The sequence below is a fragment of the Kryptolebias marmoratus genome, linkage group LG5 (genome assembly GCF_001649575.2).
Source record: "Kryptolebias marmoratus isolate JLee-2015 linkage group LG5, ASM164957v2, whole genome shotgun sequence".
Taxonomy (NCBI): Eukaryota; Metazoa; Chordata; class Actinopteri; order Cyprinodontiformes; family Rivulidae; genus Kryptolebias; species Kryptolebias marmoratus.
The window spans coordinates 7,889,985-7,912,031 of record NC_051434.1 but is presented as its reverse complement, the minus strand read 5'-3'; the positions used below and the strand labels follow the sequence as shown (position 1 = coordinate 7,912,031).

Sequence of the window (22,047 nt, the reverse complement as noted above, 5' to 3'; positions counted from 1 at the left end):
AGTTTTTTTTTCATGCGTTTGTCGCAGGTTGAACCGAAAAATCAGCATGAATCCATCACTGAGCCAAAGCACTCTACCCTGGAGGCTCAGTTACAAACGGAGAGAGAAGCTCTGGAGAGGAAAGAGAAAGAGGTAATGGACTGCTCAGTTTGTGCCACAAAAGAGATAATCTTATATCAGCTTACAGTACGCAGTATCAGACTTCCTTTTTTTTATAAACAGATCCAGTTTGTTAAATGTCTTGCAGCAGAATGTTCTTGTTTTTTGAAAACTGCCCTTTTAAAAATGTGTTTTCCTAACATTATTGTTCTTCACACTGTTTGATCTTAATTATACAGACTTATGTTTCTTAAGAGTTGTCAAAAATAGATATTTTCACATTATCTGTCTGGAGAGGTTTGTCTGTGCACTTCTTTAAATCCTGGGAATAAAATATGCACCGAGCAAGAACGGTTAAAACGTTACAAATTCAAAGCCCAGTCGCTGTTCAGTCCTGATAAAAAAGACACCTGACACTTTCAGCAAACATTTGCATAGTGAAAGTTCCTAAAGCTAACAAGGTTAGACATTTTACGATAAAAATGTTGATGGCATGCACCCTGATGTGTCTGTGAGTTGCCTTTTTGTTGCACAACAGCCTCGTTTTCCATGTTTTGATCTGATTGGTTTTGTCTGAGGTCCTTGTTCCGTGCACAGTCTCATGATGTGCTTTGTAAGGTTCTGCTACTCTTTATTTGATGCGTCAGATCTGTAACCTGGAGGAGCAGCTGGAGCAGTTCAGGGAGGAGCTGGAGAACAAGAGCGAGGAGGTGCAGCAGCTTCACATGCAGCTGGAGATCCAGAGGAAGGAGATAAGCAGCCAGCAGCAGTATCTGGAAACGAGGGACAGCATGCTGCAGGTGAACACGCAGCTCGCAGTGCTTTTCTGTCAAACACAATATATATTCAAAAAATTATTTATTTATTTTTATGATTTTTGAATTTTAAAACTTTATATTTTTGTTTGGAAAGTGTTCAGATAAACTGTTATTCCCTGATAGCATTAAAACTGTTTCTATGTGAACAGTTCTAATGTTGTCAAATAATATAAGTGGGTTATCCTAATTTATTTATATTCCAAAACTGTCTCCAAATAATTTTAAAAAGAAAGTGTTTTCATGAGTATGTTTATAACTGTGTTATTTTATGTAGCATATGTTTTTTTTTGCATAAATATTTAGTTTAAACCTTTTTAAAGCTTCTTACTCCCATTATTTTGTTTTGCAAAGTTCCCTTTTGCTCCAGAGACACCCAACTTGTTCCCAGTCTGTTTAGTTGTGCTCCACGAAGCTGACACTAAGTGGATGATGTGCTTTTTAATAGCCATTACATTATAATCTCTGACTTTTGAAGGTGATGGAGGAGAAGGACAGGGAAATAGCACTTCTTAATGAACAGATCACTAAGCTTCAACACATGGAAACAGCCTCTGATAACAAGGTAACGCCACATGCGTGTACAAAATAGAGCTAAAGTCTATTTCGTACACGCATAGCTCCGTGGAGATGCTTCTGTGTGTGTCCTCTGGGTCCCATTTCATTGTAGTTGGCTCCATTTGGCTCCTTCTTTTTTTTTTTTGTTTTTTTGTGTGTCTCTGGTAAGTAGATTCATCGTCTTTTGTCTTGCGGTGATCATCTGTTTTTGTGAAGTGGCTCATTAAACCTCTGAGTTCTTTTTTGTGTGAACTTCTGACATTTTAAGTAAAAATAGCAAAAATGCTGCCAAAACAACTTTCCCAGCACAACGAGGACTCAGACTTTTAACCGCAGTGTGGGATATCCATGGTTTCATTAAATCCACAATTTTTTTAGGTATATTAATCTTTGTTTTTTATACTTTTTTAGGAGTTTGATGAGAGGGAGGAGATGATTAAAGACTTGGAGTCTCAGGTAGAGTGTCTGCGGAGCGAACAGGAGCGCTTAAAGAGAAATAAAGAAGAAGAGCTCGAGCAGCTGAATGATGTCATAGAGAAACTCCAGCAGGAACTTACCAATATCGAGCAAAAGCCGGCTGCAGAGGAAGAAGAGGATGCTAAAGGCGAGTTGGAGAGCTGTGCGTGGGGGCCAACCAAGGAGGAGTACAGTGAAATGAAGCAAAGGATGGACCGAGCCACCAAAGAGCTGGAGACACTGAGGACAGAGCACAGTAAGCTGTTGGACACATATCTGCGCTTGAAACAGAGCGCAGAAGCTTTAGCGGAAACAGAAAATCTGTACAGCTCAGAGGGGGAGCATGAAGACGCCCTCAGAGAGAAAACTGCAGCGCTCGTGGTTTTACAGGCGGAAGTACAAGCTTTAGAGCAGAGCGCCTCATCCAGAGTGGAGGAGTTAGGTCTCCGAATTCAGGAGCTTGAAGATTTGGTAGGAGAGAAAGACTCTGAGATGAACCGCTGTCGGCTTCTTGTGGAGCAAACTCAGAGCTGTGCAGACGAGCTTCAAAGAAAGGTTGATAATCTGGAGGAAAATCTGAGGGAGAAAGTAGCTGCAGCGTTGGTCAGCCAGGCTACACTGGAGGCCTTCCAGCAGCAATCTGAGGAAACAAAACAACAACAGGAGCTAGAGAGACTCCATGCCTCGCACGTCTTTGAGTTTGCCGACTTTGGTATCCCACAAATGGACTTCAGCGGGATGGATCAGGCGAAGCGGTCACCAACAGGGAAGGTGGTTCACCTGACACAGAAGCTCCGGGACCTGGAGGTTGGACTCAGTGGCGTGCAGAGAGACCAGGAGCTCCAGAAGCAGCTGCTCTCCAGCTCAGAGGAGGAGGTGCTCGAGTACGAGAGGAGGCTGGCCGTGCTCATGGACCTCCTCAGTCAGATGAAGGGCGGGCCGTGCCAGAGAACGTCCTCGTCTGTGGAGGAGGTGAGAACTGAACCAAAAAGGTTTTCATCCCTCCTTATACATCTAGCTGTTCTGTCATTTACTAATCATGTCGTACTGATAATTTGGAGTTTGCAGTCTTCAACTAGAATAGTGAAATTATTTAAGGATATTTTTAAAATATGATCTGAAACAAGGTTATCCATGCCTATCAGAGCTACAGAGGTGATGTTCAATTCTTTATATAATGTTAAAGCTAAATATACTAAATGTAGCTTTGTGCCACATTCAAATGCTAACTTCAACTTAATATTTAGGCTTTACTTATACATTTAATATGTTTAGTGTTGTCATGGTGAGAACTACATTAGATGATGAGTAATTCAGCTGTTTTTGCTAAAATGTAGATGGAGTGTGGACCGACATTTCAGAACTTTGTATCAACATATTTGTAAAACTACTCGAGTAAACTATTTCAAAATGCACCATTTAATATGGTTCAAGATAACCCCTTTTTATGTCTGACTTCATACGTTGCAATGAGTAGCTTTTATCGAAGGTTTTATTGACCAATTAGAGCCTCTAAAAAGAGCAGTAAATTAGTTTTAATATTAAGAAGTTCAGGAAAACTGAGGTTGCTCTAAAAGAAAAAGACTGACAGAAATGACTCCATCTGTTTGGGAAAACATTTGGATGAAAATATTGAAATTCTTATTATATTCTAAGATATTATTGTGAACAAATCTATCTTGTGACATGTTTGATACTAATAATAAAGTTTTATAGGCTTTGAAACTTTTTTTTCATTCTTATGATCAATTTTTTAATATATTCTCTAGTGACTGTCTCTCCAGCACTCAGATTTATGTTTAACCAGCAAAACCCCCAGTCTGTTCACTGTGATAATGTCCGTCTAATTTGACTTGCAGAGCTCTGATAACTTTCTTCTCTTTATCAGATCTCCTCTGCTGAGCAGCCAGCTGAGACGGAGCTTCTTCAGGAGTTGCAGGAGGTCAAAGGTGAAGCCATCTCCACCAAACAGCAGCTGGAAAGCTACAAGGAGAGCTGCAGCAGACTCGAGCAGCAGCTTCAGGTATGTGTTGAAGGATTTATCCGTGCACAGTGGTTACGAGTAAACCTTCTGTTTGGTCATAACCCTGATTGTTTCTTTCCAGGACAAAATTGTGACCGCGGAGAAACTTCAGGACCAACTTCAAATGGTGGGAATGCAAATTTGCTTCTCCACGTTTCACATTTTCTTAAGAAAAAGCATAAAATAAAGGGAAATAATGCCTCAACCTTTTTCGTTGCAGGTATCGTCACATGCTGAGGAAGAGACAAAGACGTCTGAGCTTGAAGGAAAATTGATGGATGCTCAGAACGAGGCAGCTTCCACCAAAGAGGAGTTGAACAGCTGCAAGGAAAGACTGGAGAAACTGGAGGAGCTGCTGCAGGTGAAGAGCCGGTTAAATATTCTGTTCCACATTCAGAGAATCCAAACAAACTCAGACTGAACAAAAACTATTGTTTACACATTTTTTTCATCAAAAACTTGCACAATTTTTTGAAAGTTACATTGTGTTTTAGGTTGATTTTCAGATCAGTTAATATTTAGCGTAGTTGTTTATATTCTCGTGTTGAGAGTCAGATAATCAGATCAGTAATGTTGCCTGAATGTTACATATTTGTCCAGAGCCGGCAGCTGATTAGTTTAAGTTCAAATAAAACAGCAAGAATTTCTCACCTGACTTCGACTTCAAGTAACAAAATCCACTTAAAAACAAGTTCAGAAATTCACTCACACCTAAACTAGAAAGAAAAATGCTGATCTTTTAACACTATTGTATTATAAAAACAAGGAAATGGTTTATGTTGTTTTTTAACTGAGTCGTAGTCGTTAGTGTGTAACCAATAAAATAAATAATAGATTCTAGAATAAGGACACACATACTGCAAGAAATATTTTGACAATTAAAATAATTTTAGAGTTGCTTTTTAGGTTGTCAGAATCTTTTTTATTTAGTTTACATTAGCATACAGCCTCTTGTTTTAAAATTTCAGATTTTTGATTAAAAAACCTAATTTTTTCTCTGTTATGACAACATTGTAAAAATTTACTTTATAGTTTTGTTGCTTGTAAATAAATCTAGTTTTGATCAAATCTACAGTTTTACTTTTTTTCAGTCTTCTTGTCTGTAAGGCGGTGAACTGGGCTAAAAATAACTTTTAAGGATTTTATTTGTACAGAACATTGAACATTTGTCAAACAATGTATGCTTTCTCTCTAGGAGCGAGAAATGACCATTGCTCACCTCAAAGGAGAACTTTTCCAAGTAAGTCAAAATTTTATTCTTAGGTATTGAAATAAGATTCACTGGATTATCATTTTATTTATGTATTATTTCCTGATGCCTGATTTTATATTTGATGTGTTGGTTAATTATCTTCAAGGTAAAAGCTGCAGAAGACATGGCTGACATGACAGAACTTGTCCAGGAGCTTGAGGAGGTCAAACGTGACGCTACTTCCACCAAAGAAGAACTCGCCAACTTCCGAGAGAGAAATGAGAAACTCCAGGAGGACCTCCAAGCTCGAGAAAGTTTGATTATTAAACTTGAAGAGGAGCTCCGGGAGGTGAGAAGAAGTGTGGATACCACCAAAGAAGAACTCACCAGCCACCAGGAGCGTAATGACAAACTCCAGGAGGACTTTCAAGCCCGGGAAAATTTGATTGTTAAACTTGAAGAGGAGCTCCAGGAGGTGAAAAGAAGTGTGGACACCACCAAAGAAGAACTCACCAGCTTCCGAGAGAGAAATGAGAAACTGCAGGAGGACCTCCAAGCCCGGGAAAGTTCAATGTTTAAACTTGAAGAGGAGCTCCAGGAGGTGAGAAGCAGTGTGGACACCGCCAGCAAAGAACCCGCCAGCTACCAGGAGCATAATGACAAACTGCAGGAGGAACTCCAAATACATGAAGGCTCGATTATTAAACTTAAAGAGGAGCTCCAGAAGGTGACAAGCAGTGTGGACACCTCCAAAGAAGAACTCGTCAGCTACAAGCAGCAAAATGAGAAACTTCTTGAGGACCTCCAAGCCCGGGAAAGTTCGATTTTTAAACTTGAAGAGGAGCTCCAGGAACTGAAAAGCAGTGTGGACACCACCAAAGAGGAACTCACCAGCTGCCAGGAGCGTAACGAGAAACTCCAGGAGGACCTCCAAGCCCGGGAAAGTTCGATTTTTAAACTTAAAGAGGAGCTCCAGGAGGTGAGAAGCAGTGTGGACACCACCAAAAAAGAACCCGCCAGCTACCAGGAGCTAAATGAGAAACTGCAGGAGGAACTCCAAATCCATGAAGGCTCGATTATTAAACTTAAAGAGGAGCTCCAGGAGATGAGAAACAGTGTGGACACCACCAAAGGAGAACTCGTCAGCTACAAGCAGCAAAATGAGAAACTTCTTGAGGAACTGCACTCCCGAGAACTCTCCATTTCAAAACTTAAAGAGGAGCTCCAAGTGGTGCAAACAGCCTTGGTGAAAGCGGCAGGATCTGGTCCTCCATCGCTCTCTCCATCTCCTTCTCCTTCCCCGTCTCCATCTCCTCAGCTTCCTTCCTCTGCCTCTTCCACTTCGACCTCACACCCCAAAAGAAAAGGAGCTAAACAGCCAACTGCTAAGGGAAGCAGTTCCAAAGATAAGCCATCCCTCTCTAAGAGAAACTCTGGCCCTTCCAGCCGTTCGAACAGCAGCTCGGGTCAGCAACACGTGGCTGTGACTGACTCGTTCACGCAGACCGAGCCTCACCAAGTGACCGATCTCAGTCCGGACGACAAGTCTGCCACCAAAGAAGAGATGGAGGAAGTGATCGGAGAGTTTCAGGAGAAGATTGCGCAGATGCAGGAGCTCCACGCAGCAGAAATCCTCGATATGGAGGCTCGGCACATTTCTGAGAGCGAGAACCTCCGCAGGGACACCCAGGCTCTGGAGGATGAATGTAAAGCTATGAAAGCTGTCATTGACAAGCTGTGCTCGACTGAGGTGAGGAGGAACACGTTCAGATGTGTTAATATTCTGTTGGAGTAAATTATCTTTAGCTGTTGTGTGAGAATGAGGTGTGGTGCTGGAAAACTTGGAGCGGAATAGTTTGTTTTAAATAAAAAGGTGGTATTCTGTTATTGTTTTGAACATTTTGTGTCACCCATAAAGCACACAAAGAGAACGATTTAAACTTTCTATCACCCTCTAGGCTCCTCCTTCAAAACAAGATCGTCCTACACTACAATTTAAAGATGGATACACCAGCGGTAACCACATCTTTATTCAACAAAACTCTCAGAAAGGCTGCCAACAAGTGTTTTCCTTAAATTTAAGCTGCTACGTTGATAATATGTTGGTGCTGAGAAGAAAGATTGCCTTTCTTCTGTAGCTGTAGAGCTCATCTACGCTTCAATTTGCTTAGTTCTTCGTGTAAATTTTAAAAGTTTACATTTACTTGAAAGCATTATTTTGTTTCAAGCCCGTGTGTTTGTCGTCGTGCAGACAGCAGCTCAGACTACAACCAGAGGACAGGATATGACGTGTCGAGCTTGCAGCAGGAGTTCAGAACGACTCCAGAGGGCGCCAGGAGAGAAGCAGATGATCCACTTCCTGACCGGATAAAGGTAGCCTTTTCAAATAGTTTCCACCTGAGTTTTCTTGAAGTTTTGAAAAGAACAATCAGATTCATCCTACTACTGTTTCTGTGTGGTGTTTGTTTAACCAGACGATGCTCCGTGAGGTGCACCAGGAAGGCATGCAGGTTCTTTCTTTGTCAGAGCTCCCCCTCTCCGAGCCGGGCAGCCAGTTCAACGTCGAAGGCTGGGTGAAGGAGAGAGACGCCCTCCTGGCGACTGTGGAGTCTCTTAAAGGCCTCATCACTCAGATGCAGACACACGGCGAAGCACAGGTACTGGAAGCTGAACTCATCGGAAAAGTCTGTATTTACAGTTTTCAAAAAGAATAAACAGCCTTTCTTGAGGTGCCCATTGTTTCTTTATATTTGCTTTAGAGAATTTAGACTTGTCATTTTTAAATTTGTCTTGAGCAACAATTTTTCCAGAATTTTTAAAGATAATCAAAGTTTATTACCAGACATGAGCTGGTTGTTTGCTTAAATTTGACTTTTTAATAGATGTAAGAAGATAAATGTGGGTAAATTGTGTTTGCCACATAGCAAGGAGTTTAAAAATACCATTTAAAAATTTGTTTTGCTAAGAAGGCTGGTTTGTGTAGTACAGTGACTAACTCCCAGATTGAGTTAATTATACCTGAATGATTCATAGGTCAGTGTTATTTGTCTTAACAAACAACAAAATTATCACATCTAAAAATAACAAGCTTGTACAAAGACTGGATTGAAAACGCATGAAAAGGCTGTCAGTTTAAAAAAAAAACAAAAAGCCTGATGGATTGTTGCTCAAGACTACTTCAATAATATTACAAGAAGGTTTGACTCGTTGGCAGAAAATGAAAGGTGGATCAATGCTTTTACTCAGTTTAATAAGTTGACATATTTGTCATGTTAATAATTTCCCTTTTGCCTTCATTTATTTATTTTAATAAGAAAAAAGTCACTAAAACTTTTTTGTCATAAAATAACAGAAATCATTTTGGCCTGTTTTTGTATCTCCATTTCTCTTTTGTTGCAGAAGTTGGACAGTGCGGACTGGCGTGCCGAGCTGCTGGATGCAGTCCAGCAGGTTTTTCTGAGGGAGAGGAGCGTGCTGAAGAACGCCCTCTACAGCCAGCTGGACCTGCTGGACACCAGCGATGCTGTCGTTCAACTCAATCAGCTGGAGCGAAGACTGGCAGAACAGGTCAGAAACAACAACTCAATTCTCCTAATTAAGACTGTCTTGTGATTTGAAAGGTCACAGTTGTGCTCAGGTGTACAAAGGCTTTTTTAAATGTACAATATCTGCACATTAGAGACATTTATCTTAAATATTCAAATAAAGTTAAATCTGAGATGGCAACCAATCCCTTTATGGCTGGACAGGAAAAGCTAAGAACATGGTGTTTTTTTTGTTGTGGTTGTTGTTTTTGGTGTCCCTGTGTCATTTGAAGCAGTGAGTAATTAAAAACATGTTGTTTGTTCCTGACTCAGGACGCCCACCACAGAGAGGCCACAGGTTTGCTTCACACAGCAGAAAGGTCAAGTCTCATCTCTGAAGTTCACCAACTCCGTGGTCAACTAGAACAACTTCATCAAAGTAAACCAGCTCAAAAGCATTTATGTTTGTTTTATTATGATCCATGTACTGTCTTTATTTAGCTACAAATGTACTTGTTTAGTTAAAAAAAAAACCTCTTAATTGTTTTGGCTCCAATCCTATCTTATTTAGATTAATCAAATTGGATCGTAATGATGTTTTTGTGTTTTGCTTGTTTAGGTGCCCAGCCTGGCCTCGCGGTGGCCGGTGAATGTAGCACAAAGGAGCAGAGGGAGAGAGCAGAGACCGATGGAGCAGCAGGGGCTGACAGGCTGCTCGTAGAGGAGCTGAAGGTCGAGCTTTCTCAGACCAAAGTGGAGCTGGAGACGACGCTCAAGGCCCAACACAAACACCTCAAGGAGCTGGATGCGCTCAGGTGAAACACGACACACATCCAAGACTCCAGCAAAAATTCAAAAAGCTATGACTTGGTTGTGAGCTATTTAAATAATAAAAATCAACTTGAATCACAGTCAACAAAACAATTTAAAGTATATTAATAACAAAACAACTATTAGCAAAGCATCTTTGTATACTTGGTTAATAATAGTCGAGGTAAAAGTAGGGTTGAGTCATGAAATAAAGAACATGATCTGATAAGGCAGAGCAAATTATAAACACAATCTAAGCCGTCTACAGATGTTTTAGAGACTCCACAGGTTTGTTCTTTAATTTGCCAGTGAGAAAACAATGAAGTCACGTGTTCTTAAACAGGGTTAAAAAATGTACTGAAAACAATATGCCTACATGTAAATAAAGAAGATTATAAATCTGAAATATAAACTCATATTTCAGTGGTTAACTCTGTATATTAATTAAATGTAGCTCATTAAAATGATCTCAATATGTCAACAGGGCAGACGTATCCCAGAAAGCTGCGGAGCTGGATGCACTGAATGACCAGCTGATGGAAGAGAGGAAGAGGAGCAGAGATCTTCAGTGGGCAGTGGAGAAGGAGAAGTGTCAAAGTGGGAGAATGGAGGACAGTAAACGAGAGGAGCTGGAGGTGAGGCAACAAAATCACCTATCATCTGTTTTGAGTCTCTGCTCTTAAATAAGCATTAGAAATGCTTAAAAAACTCGGTTTTTAAGAGGAAGTTTTAATTTTCCCACTAGGACCTGCAGCTGACTCTGGAGGAGCAGAAGGCTCATGTAGCCCAGCTGACCCAGACCCTGCAGCAGGAGCGGCAGGCCTCCTCTCAGCTCTCCCAGAAGGCCGAACAGGACAATCTGAGTCTGTGCAGACGTCTGCAGGAGCTCCAGGTCCAGCTGGAAACTGAGCGAGCCAAGGCCCTGGAGATGAGCTCTGCTTTGGGCAGAGAGAGGGAGCTGCGGACTGGCGTCTCCTCCGAAAGCGACCCCTCCAATGAGGAGGGGGCCCGTGAGGATAGGAGGGACCGTGAAGAAGAGGGAAGTCTGCTGGAAAGACTCCAGAGGGAACTGGATGACAAGCATTCACAGGTATGCTTGTATTTTCTGTACTTAATGTGAACAAAATTTAAGTTTAGAACTTTTGAGTTTGTACAAAACACATTATTTAACTACGGTTGTGCTTCTAAAAATTAAAGATAGAAATCTACTTTGGCTTTTTATAGTTTTTAGCTTCCATCCTAGTTTTTTTCTTCTTCACTTAGTGTAAGTTTAGGGTGAAGAAAGTTACTTATTTTCTGCATCATTTCTGTCTGATGTCAGTGAATGCTGCAGATTACTCCTTTAAATGGAGACACTGCAGGGGAACGGTCATTTTGTTCCTTTTTTAACAGTAACATAATCTTTTTACTAACATATTTGTACTCCGCCCCCATCTCTAGGTGGTGCATCTCCTCAGTCAGGTCGAAGCTCAGCGGCTCGAAGTGGTTCGAAAAGAAGAGGAGCTGACCCTGGCAAATCAGAAGTCCAGACGAGACGAAGAGGCACTGCTGGAGGCCCGGGCCCAGCTGGAAACGCTGAAAACACAGATGTCAGAGGTCCAAGAGCAGCTGGAGCAAGAACTGGAGAGGAGGAAGAGTCTGGAGGAGGAGAAGGAGAGACTGGAAGAGAGGCTGAACCAGTTAGGACAGGAGGAGGAGGAGAGTAGAGCTCCACAGGTCGGCAGCCAGAGTGTGAGTGACAGAGTATGATGTTACTTTTAATTAATCCCACCAACTTTATTAACGTCCTGTTTTTTTTTTATATATGTCAGCAGCAGGCTGTTTGGCACAGTGAGTCCACCGACCGCACCAAAGACTGGGTGCTCCAGCAGAAGAGTGGCAGTATTCAAACAGCCACAACGTCTCCTCATGTGGAAGTTTCTCCAACAACACACACCAGCGGGCCGCACCATGGTCCTTGGCGTACAGTCGATAAGATTGTGGGAAAACTGCACCTCATCTCTTCAAAAATTCACAGCATGACCAGCAAAACTACTGGCAGGTAATCAAAATCAGTCACCATCAGGATTACATTTGACACAGTTGAGATTTTTCCAGATGTTTTACATTCTGAGTGACGTCTTTGTACGTAGAGAGCATCTGACTTTCAGATTGTGCACAAAATTCTTCACCAAAAAGAGAATTTAAGACATCCCTGTAGTTGTTTTACAGACGTCACCTTATCGACAAAAAGCAAAATCATGACCATAAAATGTGGTTTAGGTTGTTGAAGTCATTTTAAAGAAGCTGTTTGTGTTTCCTTTTTAAATGGTTGCATTGAAATTTACTGATTTAATAATTTTGTGTGCTTTGAAGGCCGACTGCAGAGGTGGACAGTGAAGAGTTGTCGTGGATCCAGTCCAGTGTTGATGAGGTCATCACCATGCTACAGCAATCCCCAGGTTTACCCTCCATCCCAGAGGTCAGTTTTTATTCTTTTAGTTGTTATATTTAAAGTTTTCTCTGCATTTATTGTAACGCAAACTTTCCACAGCTCGAACTATGAGAATCCAAAGCACACGAGGGAAAGAAAATAAATAAACTCCAATCAGCTGTTCATCTGAATGTTTTCTAAACGGCATCTGCTGATCTCGGTTGCAACTGCTCATCTGTTTCTCTCAGAGTGTGTCGCTGCTGCCAGGAGGCTCCTCCAGCTCCTCCAACACCCTGACGGAGCGGCTGCTGAGGCAGAACGCCGAGCTGACGGGGTTTGTCAGCCGTCTGACCGAAGAGAAGAACGATCTGAGGAACCACACGCTGCGCTTGGAAGAAGAGCACCGCCGCTATCGGCAGGCTGGACTGGGATCAGGCGACAGCGTGAGTCCACGGCACAAAAAAACAAACTCCGTTATAGATTGAAACCATACAGCATTTGTTTTTGTTTAACTGGAAAAGCATTATGGCAGTGAGAAGAAACAGAAACTAGAGAAATAGTATTTTCTGTGACAATGTGGTGAGAATGCTGAATGGCTTTGCTGAAATTTGCTGAAGAAGCTAAAAAAGAAGAAAAAACCATAAGGCAATTGTGTAAATGAAGCTAAAATAACAAGTGATCCTTTATTTTCTTACTTATTTCTGCAGGCCAGCAGGAGAGGAGGGTCAAAGATGGACTCTGCAGCTTTGATAGTTTCTCAGGAGCGGGAGTCCTGGACTCGAGAGAAGGTCCGACTGGAGAAAGCTTTACATCTGGCTCAGTCCCAGGTGGCACGACTCAGGGGAGAAATCAGGTCCGAAACCCTGCGAGAGATAACCGGGCCTGAGGCTGACAATTCTGCACTGAAGGTCAGCGAAAATAAACAACCAATGAGCTGTTTTAATTCATCTTGATATAAAACCTGTTAAACTACCACCAAGAACATGTGAACGTGTTTGTGATGGAAACTCTTTGTCACCATCTCCAGAGGATGTACGGGAAGTACCTGAGGTCAGAAAGTTTCCGGAAAGCACTGATCTACCAGAAGAAGTATCTGCTGTTACTGCTGGGCGGTTTCCAGGAGTGTGAGGAGGCCACACTGTCGCTCCTGTCCAGGATGGGCGGCCGGCCTTCTCTCTCCAGCCTGGAGTCCTACAACCAGCGCCGCCGGGGATTAATGCGCTTCCGCTCTGCCGTCCGAGTCTCCATCGCCCTCTCCAGGTGAGCTGCCGGGGCTTCAAGCTCTCCGGCTTTCAAAGGAGGTGGCAGCGCTGATTTGAGTGTTTCTGTTTGCGCAGAATGCGTTTCCTCGTGAAGCGATGGCACAAGGCGACGGGGATGAGCTCCACTGGCTCCTGCAGCGTCAACAAGAACGGAGCAGGTCAGATGACGGGAAACAAAAGCAGTCCCGGTTTGACTTTTTTCAAGCCATCGGTTTGAAGGAACTCTTGTGTTTTTTTAATATTTTTCAGGTTCCGAGGTGAGGGATTCACCATTTCTTCACCCGAGCAGTGTGGAGATGTACAGGGAAAGAGGAGGCGGAGGAGGAGGAGTCTCCAGCAGCAGGGGGAGAAGTGGGCGTGAATCCCCTCGATCAGGCATCTCCTCCTCACAGCACAGGTACAACTTTCAGTCATTTTTTCCTCATAATGCTAATAATCAATATTTCTTTAACTAATGTGGTCAAGAAACCATTTGGATGTTTTTACACATTTTTTTAATCCATCAGTATGAATCCAATAATAATAATAATTTGATGATGAGAAAGGCAACTAAATCCTTGTATTTGTCATTCAATTATTTGAAAATATAGTCTTGTTGATGAGCAATTTGAAGTTAAATAGAAAAGCACAATGTTGTTAAATAACAACATACAGGAAACCGGTTCTGCAAATTTATACGGGCTTTACGCTTCCACCAAGTCTGTCCAGTCGTTATATGTATGTAGTCTAATGTTTTGTGCACAAGGATGATGATATGATGCCTTTATTTACTGTATGATTGAAAGAAAAATACAAATACTTTTGGCGTACAGCATTACTTCAGACTCGTCTTTTTAGAGACTGGACATACTGTCCACTCTGCCTGGCAAATTTCAATCACTCCAACTGCACGGCCATTTTAAACTGTATCCTCCAAACTTTTTAAACAGTCCTAACTCTCCTGCACTAGTCTCCTTTTGTTCAAGCTTTTAGTATCTCTTTTTTTCTTAAATCATGTATTTTTTGCCCATATATTCTGCCCTTTTTTACACCTAGTTTAGTTAAATGTCACCTGTTTGCTTCATAAAAACACTATTTCAACCCCGATGCACTTTTTATCTGGGTGGGCTAACAATAAACATTCTTGATTCTTGAAAAGTATCAATATTTTCACAGTTTTCACCTATTTGCTTAATTAGATTAAATGTATTGACGTTGAAACACAAAATGAAGAAGTTAATCTCATGTTCTTACGAGTCGTTTGAACCTGTTGGCAGGTTCCACGTGGCTGCAGACCACGGGCCTCTCACCTGTTCCCACCTGCAGAGCTATGACCCCGACCGAGCGCTCACCGACTACATCTCCAGACTGGAGGCTCTGCAGAGGAGGCTGGGCAGCGTCACATCAGGTAGAGCTCCAGCACCGCATCCACGTAATAACGTTGCATCTTTAACGACGTGTACCAAGCAGGGTTTTTATTTTCTCCCCAGGTGCTTCTTCATACGCTCAATTGCACTTTGGCTTGAGAAGATAGATGCTGACAAACGACTTTGGCTTGAAGTAACTCAGTTGCCTTTTCTTGTGCTGAGCGCTCCCGCTGTTTTCTATCATTCTACTGTGGACTGTATCTCTCCATGTGGACCAAAACACATTTTTTTATTAGTGTACGACACGTTGTATTCAGGCTTTTTGTCGCCAGCACTTGGAAAAAAACAAAACAAAAAAAACAAAACAAAACAGCTGTTTGTAATTTAATCTGCCTCTTTGTTGTGGATGATCTACAATCATGTATATTTGTCTAATGCTAATTTAAAGACTTTGTGATTAATTTATATGTTTGTGTTGAGTGGGTGGAGCGTTACGTTGAGGATGTTTGGGTTTACTGTTCAGGAGGCTGCTACTGGAACTTCTTCACTACACTGTGTTTTGTTAAGGCCGGACAGACTACAGAAGACATTTGTAGAGAACGTATTTTTGTAAAGCGTAGGAGCTTTGAATTTTTGGGGTATTTTGTCAAAAACTGAAATAAAGAGTACTACATTATTTCAAAGATATTTGTGATTTATTATCTTTACTTATTGGCCGTCGCTGCAAGGCGAAGGTGGGCTATAATCTTTTGTGTTTGTCTGTTCATGTATTTCTGATACCAAAATATCTCATGAACAATTGGGCGAATTTTACCAAAACCCTCTGTGTACATCTACAACTGATTAACTTTAAGTCCATCCTATTCAAGATGGCTCCTACAGCCAAGTGAATTTAAAAAGCACAAAAATGGCGACCACTCAGCCAGTTTTACAGATGTTGAGCTAAATTTCGGTGTGATTGTAGCTGAGGGTAATTTCCGACACATACTCCCCGTGTGAATCATTGCATGAGATCTTTACCTGAAAGTTCAGCAATTTTGATGAAACTCAGAAAATAAATCACTGGATGTACATCTAAAACGGATGGATACTGTTCTTTCTTAGGTCAGATGTGAAAACCCTTTTTATCCAGAAACAAAAGAAGACAGTCAAATTTAAACCTCGTGTTTTAAAACAGAACAACTTGAAACAAATGAAACATTTTACTGTTTATTACATATCATTTATTTTGAATTTGATCCTAGCTACAGCTCATTTCAAAGCTGTAATAAGGAGATTAAAAGACTTAAAGGTGCACAAGAACCATCCATCCTTTCAGTGGTCCTCACATGACAAAACATTTACACAGCTACAGTAGCTGGTCTTCTCAGTTCCCAAACAATAAAACTTTTTTTCTTAAAGAAAAACTGCAGCATAGTGGTAAACACAATAAGTACTTGGATCTTGTTTAATAAAACTTGTGTTTTGTTGACTATTATTTTGAGATTATTTGGAGGAAAATCAAAACTACAAATTCAAATAAGTGAACAGCCCTAGGAAAAATAAAACTTGTCTCCTTATCACAAGGCACTTTTTTCCCTTTAAAGAACTCTCATTATGAATACTAGCATTATCCTTGAAGCTGGAGTCACACAGTAATGTATTTTTCTCTGGACGTATCTAAATTATTGCATTATTCTGACATTCTAACCTTCAGACTTAATTAGGGATGTGTAAAAGCACAGGGTTGACATTAGTAACGAAGTGCATTCATCTGTAGTTTCCTCACATCAAGTTCCAGGATGTGAGAACTTCATTTTTTTACACTTTGGAAGTTCCCTCATGTCCTTGATTCCCACATCGTTCACCTTCTGTCTCTCACTGCTTCCTCCTCTTGTATCTGATGATGGGGTTGTGAGGGGTGTGGATCATTGTGGTGTAGTTGATTGTGGGGAAATACCCGTCCACGAGGTCGAACTCGTACATTCGCAGCAACGTGGACCAGATCGTTTTGATCTGGACGTAGGCGAAGTTCTCTCCAATGCAGCGATGACGCCCTGAAGATGGTGATGAGCCGTTAAAATCAGAAAAACCGTCCAACGAGTGATCGGCTCACAGGCACAATGATCTAAAAATACTCATCTTACCGGCTCCAAACGGTATGTAGGCAAACTTCTCTCCTGCAGCAGGGTTGTTGTTGAGGTATCGGTCAGGTTGGAAATCCATCCTCTCCACCCAGGTGTCACGCAGACGGTGGTTGACGGTTGGGGAGACGCAGACCTGATGACCCACAGGGATGGTGTAGCCCACAGCCGCCTGGGAGCACGGACACAAATGTTGACTGTTATGTTCTTTAGCTTGAGATAATTATTTTAATTTATTGAAAAGCAAAAGGTAATGTGATTAAAATAATCTGTATGGTAGGCCTTTAAATGCTAAATGAATGCTTGTCACCCTCCAGTTTGTGAAGAGCTTTGTGTTCAGGATTTAATGGATTTAATTGAATTAAACAAATGTGAAGGAAATAAAGACTGTTTGGTAATAATAGACATGTTCACAAGACGGGTAGAAGTTTCTCCAAGAGCAAACTCTGATGTTTTAACGGTAGTGTAGCATAAAGAAGAAACCCTATTCATGACCTCTGACCCAGTGTCATCTATCAGTAACTGTTCAGTAACGTTCATTCTGATATGAGTTAAAATTGATTATTTTGGGGCACATATACACATGGACATCTAATCAGCTATTCACAGATTGTTCACATGTATCCTAAAGCTTGTAAAGAAAACCACGACTATTTTTTTCTTTTTAGTTAGATCTTTTTTTTTATTATGAAACTTGCTGAAATATAAGAAATGATTATTAGTCAATATTTGTGTGAGGCTATTTAATATAAGAAATTGTTCAGATGTTTTAAACTTTTTCTCCTCTGTCTTACAGGAGAACTGTACTGACTTGTGACTGAAAGAATCTTTGGACAAAGTGAGAAAGAACCTTTCTGCTCACCACGAGGTCTGAATGTTCTAGCCAAGAGAACATTCAGCCCGCCAAGACTTTCACCCGTTTCTTATCAAACTAAGTTTGATGTTAGATTCTACATAATTCATTTGGAGAAAATCTTCTGAGAAACGAGATCAGGCGTCAGTTTTGTGTTTGGATTATGTTTTTGAAATGCTCATGTTTGTACAATTGCATTTTTATTTCATTTCATTTTTATTACTCAGCATTATCTCATTTATAATAATTTTGTTGTTCTGAATGTCTGACAGTCTGAGTACCACACTTTGCATTCTGCAAGTTTAGGAAAGCAAGAACTATCAGACTGTTCCTTCTTACAATGATTTAGAATTTACTTTATCTTCATTAAAGTGCTGTTAAGATCATTTTCATGTTTTGGTGTGTTTTCCTTTAAGGTTTTAAGTAAAAACAGGAAGGATGTGGTTAAAATGTCTGTATGATAGGCCTTTAAATTCTAAACGAATGCTATACCCACATCCATCAACTCTGTCATTATTATTTAAGTTTTTATTCTTATTTTTAAATTTATTTAACATGTAATAAGATCATGCTTAGGAAATGTAGATGATATATAACGTGAAAACTCACCTGAGGCGTTCGAGCCATCCTCATCATGGTCATTATTGGTGGGCGGAGCCTCAGGGTTTCCTTTAGGCAGCGCTCCAACAAGCTGAGATCCTTCAACTTCAAAATATAAATGGAGACAATTAGTTTAAAATAAAAAGTAAAAGATTCATAATTTATTTCACATTAAGTATTAAAAGGTTAAATATCTACACTTGCTTCCTGTTTTGTAAAACTTTAATATTTTAAAAGTTGCTTCATTTTGTAAAGAAATATTTAACTGTTTTCTTATCTTCTCTTATTTCTTTCTTGTTTCCTTCAAACTATTGCTGTTTTCTAGCTTGATTTCTGTTTTCCTTTAGTGTTGTTATTTTTGTGATTTAGTTTTTTTCTTCCTTTTTTGTGCTTTAACATTTTCTGTTTTTTTGGTGTCTTCTGAAATACTGCTACAGGGTTTGGTTAAATTGCTTTTCTGTATCATTTAGTGTTATTTTTGTTTCATTTCTTATGGTGTTTCATCTGATTTTGTTGCAATACCTGTTGATAAAAAGGTTTGGTTGTGTTCTCTTAACAAAATGTGATCCTCAGGAGTTCCTTTCACTGAAATATCTTTACCGGATTGGTTCATCGCACCTTCACAGCTCTAACCTGATCGTAGTCGAGCGGCGGCAGATGTTCTCCACACACCGCCTTCTGCTCAGCATAGCAGTGCTCCTGCAGAGCTTTGTCTCGGGCCAGGAAGAACCCCAACCAGGCGCTGGTGGTAGACGAGGTGTGCTGACCCGCCAGCAAGAGACCAATCAACATCCCCGCGACCTCATTATCGTTCATAGGTTGACCATCTCTGCAGAGACCAAAGTGTTATGACTCTGAAATGTATTTTCTTTTGTTATTAATTTTAATTATTTACATGTCAAATTATTACATTTGGTTTTCATTGATAAATCCTGATCAACTAACACCTTCTTACTTGTAGGTGGCATCAATGAGAGTCTGCAGGATGTCGTCTACTTTCTCTCCAGAGCTCCGGCGTTTTTCAATCACTTTGAAGAACATTTTCTTGATCTCTACGTGAGCTTTGTCTCGTTTCCTAAAACCAGACATCACTGAAAGAGTTGCATATAAAAACTCCATATTAAGCTGTTGTTGCACTCTCATATAGAGGTATAAAGCTTTCTCTGTGACTACTAACTTTGTGCACTCTCTGTTGTACGGCTCAACATTTGTCTGTGATGTCTTGCATTCTGGCTAAATCAAAATGAGTCTTTTGTTCATGCAGTTTTAGATTCAGTAACCTGTGTAAGAAATGTGGCAGACCTACCTGAAGCTGGGCAGGGGCAACCAGCTGGGTAGGAGCCAAGCGGCGTGGCTGAAGCCTCCGTCCAAGTCGGCGTAAAGCTGGGCCACTCGCTCATTCAGCATGCTGCGGATCTCCTGCCCATGAAGGCAGCTGCTGGCTGTTAGGATGATCAGCTCTGACAGAGCCTCAAACAGATCTGACAGCAGGAAAACGTTTAGATGGTAAGAAACAGTTATACAGTCTTAAACGCATATACACATTGTAGTTATATTGACTACAAAAACATCTTACTTCTCTCCCCGCTGTCTCCCCATCTCTGAAAATACTCGATGGTCTCTGCCTCAACTAACTTGACGTGCTGCTTAAAACGAACGCTGTTCAGGCCAGTTTTAAACATCTTCTTCTGCTCCAGAAAAACCTGCAGCAGAATAAAGGGGATGTGTGTTACGACAACTCATTTTACACCCATGAAAGTTTAATAGGAGGTGACCTGACGGTTCACAGAGACTCACGTGGTTCGGCACATCGTAGGCCACTCCTTTGCCGAACACTGGAGTGGTTAGTTTGGAATAGACGTCTTCTGCATTCAGCTCATCATTCTTGCTGCTGAACATCAGTGCTGCCGCTTCGCTGCCCAACAAGAAGGTGAAGGTTTTCCCCACCATGGTGAAACTGAACACAGGGCCATACTGCAGGAGAGCAGAGAAGAAGTCAAACAACACTGGAAAGGAGAGAAGAAAAAATATCATGCTCCAAATGTACCAAACTTTGTTTCAGCAGAACCGTCATTTTAAAAAGTTCAAACCCAAAGAAGCAGTGCTGTGAAAACAGTTTTTGCCTCCGGTAAAATTACTCCAAGAGCAAATTGTCGACTTATCCAGGACATCTAAAGCACCACAGGCCTCACCTTTGCCTCAGTTAAGGTCATGTTCATGATTCAACAATAATGTAAAGAAAAGACAGAGGGCAAAAATATCCTCCATGGTCCAAACCACTGCTGACCCAAAAGAACACAACTCATGGAGCCATGAGTTCTGCTTTCTACCAGAAATTCAGCCATCAGTTCGTTTTCTTAGGCTGTTGGGTTCTGCAGCAGGACAATCCCAAGCACACCAGCAAAATTCCTCCACAGCCAAGATAAATACTCATTGCAAATTATAGCAAACAATTAATTGCAGTTGTTGTTACCAAGGATTGCATAACCAGTTATTAGGTTTAGAGACAATTCCTTTTTGATATTAGAATATGTTTAATGATGTGCACTGCACCACATTACAAATAACTGAACTTATAACTCTTGTAATTTTGGAAATCAATTAACATCTTGAGCTTCAGAATATGTAACTGAATACTTACCTTTTCATACGCATTTTCAAGGAATTCAATGGGGCTTTTTCCAAATGCAATGGCATGTCCAAGGAAAGGGATGCTGGAGGGGATGTAAGGAGGATGTTTCTACGAAAACAAAGAAGATGACAACTAAATACGACTACAAACCGGTGATTTAGACAACACTTAATATTTCAAATGAAGGTAAATTACCAGGTTCTTGTCTGAGGAGGACTCTTTGAGCAGCCGTTTGGACACATAGCCAACTGTCAGAGTGATGAAGAAACCTGCCAGGACCACTGAGGTTAAACTGCCGTTTGTTTCACCGACAGTGTCTCCGAGCAGCTTGGTACTCATCTGGTAAAAGTCCATCACCCTCTCCCCTTTACAACCTTACCGCGGGTAGCTGGAGCTGAACGAAACAAAAAAATGACCGCAATTGCGTCTTATTACGGTCCACATCAGCGCTACTTCGATTAGAGTCGCTCTCTACCGGTCATTTTAAGGCCTGCCCCCGCCTGACCAATACTGACTTTTGATTGGCTATTCGGTACGTATCGGTTAAGCAGCGCCGACTGTGATTGGCTGCCGATACCTGAAGCGATGTCTTGCTATATGATGTCATGCTAACAAGGTGACCACTGTCAGTTGAATCAATTTTATTAACTTTTTGTTTACTGAACGAGTTTCATTATTAATTTCGCCTAAAATTCTATAAAAACAAAAATGCAAGTAAAAGTTCAGACTAATCCTGCCGAGCCACCAAAGGTAACAAAAAAAAAAGAAATCTTCTAATCACATTGAAAGTTTTCTCAGTCGCTTTCTTTGGTACATTTCTCAGGTCAGAATTGACATTTTCAAAATTACATGTTCAGTCTTCACATCATAATGTCACTTGTTCACATCTATTTTATTTGAACAAGTTGTAAATGCTTTGGTACGTCCATGTAAATGATTATGTATAATGCTCTGCTGTTTCCTACATCAATAATAGCTTATGTCATGTTGATCAAAATGTATTATATGAGTCTGTGTTCAATAGTCTCACCCCCCACAACATTAGTTCATCGCATAAGTCTTTACATGCAAAATGGTTGAACAAGTTGTCATAATATGTCAAGCACATTTCTATACATTTCCATTAGAGTTTTTTTTCTACATCTGTCCTGAATTGGTAAATTGCTCCCAGGTGAATATCTTTTTATGAAGGTAAATGTGTGAAAGCATTAGATCAACCGGCAATTATATATTGTTTATAGCCAGAGCACAACAAAATGTTACAATGTCTGACAAGGAATTGTACAGGGTTAACAGCCAGAGAGAAGACAAAGAAGAGGAAGGAGTGGTGAGGCTGCGTCA

At 40.8% G+C, this 22,047-nt stretch overlaps 2 protein-coding genes across 8 annotated transcripts in view; one reads left to right on the top strand and one right to left on the bottom strand.

The window, feature by feature from the left end:
• The window catches only part of akap9 (A kinase (PRKA) anchor protein 9), a 58,949-nt gene extending 43,768 nt beyond the window's left edge, over positions 1 to 15,181 (top strand). For 3 of the 7 annotated variants that reach the window (XM_037975843.1, XM_017423159.3, XM_017423147.3), the window contains 27 exons: positions 28 to 132; positions 747 to 899; positions 1,393 to 1,479; positions 1,884 to 2,900; positions 3,817 to 3,951; positions 4,034 to 4,078; positions 4,172 to 4,312; positions 5,147 to 5,191; positions 5,310 to 6,893; positions 7,102 to 7,159; positions 7,395 to 7,516; positions 7,618 to 7,800; positions 8,543 to 8,710; positions 9,001 to 9,106; positions 9,287 to 9,482; positions 9,962 to 10,112; positions 10,223 to 10,567; positions 10,918 to 11,208; positions 11,289 to 11,518; positions 11,833 to 11,938; positions 12,139 to 12,333; positions 12,598 to 12,798; positions 12,918 to 13,150; positions 13,228 to 13,310; positions 13,402 to 13,549; positions 14,409 to 14,539; positions 14,622 to 15,181. In XM_037975843.1, coding sequence (XP_037831771.1) covers positions 28 to 132; positions 747 to 899; positions 1,393 to 1,479; positions 1,884 to 2,900; positions 3,817 to 3,951; positions 4,034 to 4,078; positions 4,172 to 4,312; positions 5,147 to 5,191; positions 5,310 to 6,893; positions 7,102 to 7,159; positions 7,395 to 7,516; positions 7,618 to 7,800; positions 8,543 to 8,710; positions 9,001 to 9,106; positions 9,287 to 9,482; positions 9,962 to 10,112; positions 10,223 to 10,567; positions 10,918 to 11,208; positions 11,289 to 11,518; positions 11,833 to 11,938; positions 12,139 to 12,333; positions 12,598 to 12,798; positions 12,918 to 13,150; positions 13,228 to 13,310; positions 13,402 to 13,549; positions 14,409 to 14,539; positions 14,622 to 14,665 — 6,303 coding nt within the window. In that variant the 3' untranslated portion in view covers positions 14,666 to 15,181. The remainder of the gene's footprint in view (positions 1 to 27; positions 133 to 746; positions 900 to 1,392; positions 1,480 to 1,883; positions 2,901 to 3,816; positions 3,952 to 4,033; positions 4,079 to 4,171; positions 4,313 to 5,146; positions 5,192 to 5,309; positions 6,894 to 7,101; positions 7,160 to 7,394; positions 7,517 to 7,617; positions 7,801 to 8,542; positions 8,711 to 9,000; positions 9,107 to 9,286; positions 9,483 to 9,961; positions 10,113 to 10,222; positions 10,568 to 10,917; positions 11,209 to 11,288; positions 11,519 to 11,832; positions 11,939 to 12,138; positions 12,334 to 12,597; positions 12,799 to 12,917; positions 13,151 to 13,227; positions 13,311 to 13,401; positions 13,550 to 14,408; positions 14,540 to 14,621) is intronic. The other 4 variants (XM_017423194.3, XM_037975842.1, XM_037975841.1 and 1 more) reach the window with 4 other exon arrangements.
• A 443-nt stretch (positions 15,182 to 15,624) lies between these two features.
• LOC108238686 (lanosterol 14-alpha demethylase) lies at positions 15,625 to 21,191 on the bottom strand. Its single transcript, XM_017420947.3, has 10 exons — positions 20,902 to 21,191; positions 20,716 to 20,814; positions 19,872 to 20,048; positions 19,651 to 19,777; positions 19,381 to 19,555; positions 19,030 to 19,149; positions 18,708 to 18,903; positions 18,084 to 18,179; positions 16,625 to 16,793; positions 15,625 to 16,534 (listed from the first exon to the last, which is right to left on the bottom strand). Exons 1-10 carry the CDS (start codon positions 21,058 to 21,060, stop codon positions 16,356 to 16,358), a joined length of 1,497 nt encoding a protein of 498 aa, XP_017276436.1. The 5' UTR covers positions 21,061 to 21,191; the 3' UTR covers positions 15,625 to 16,355.
• Between the last annotated feature and the right edge of the window lie 856 nt (positions 21,192 to 22,047).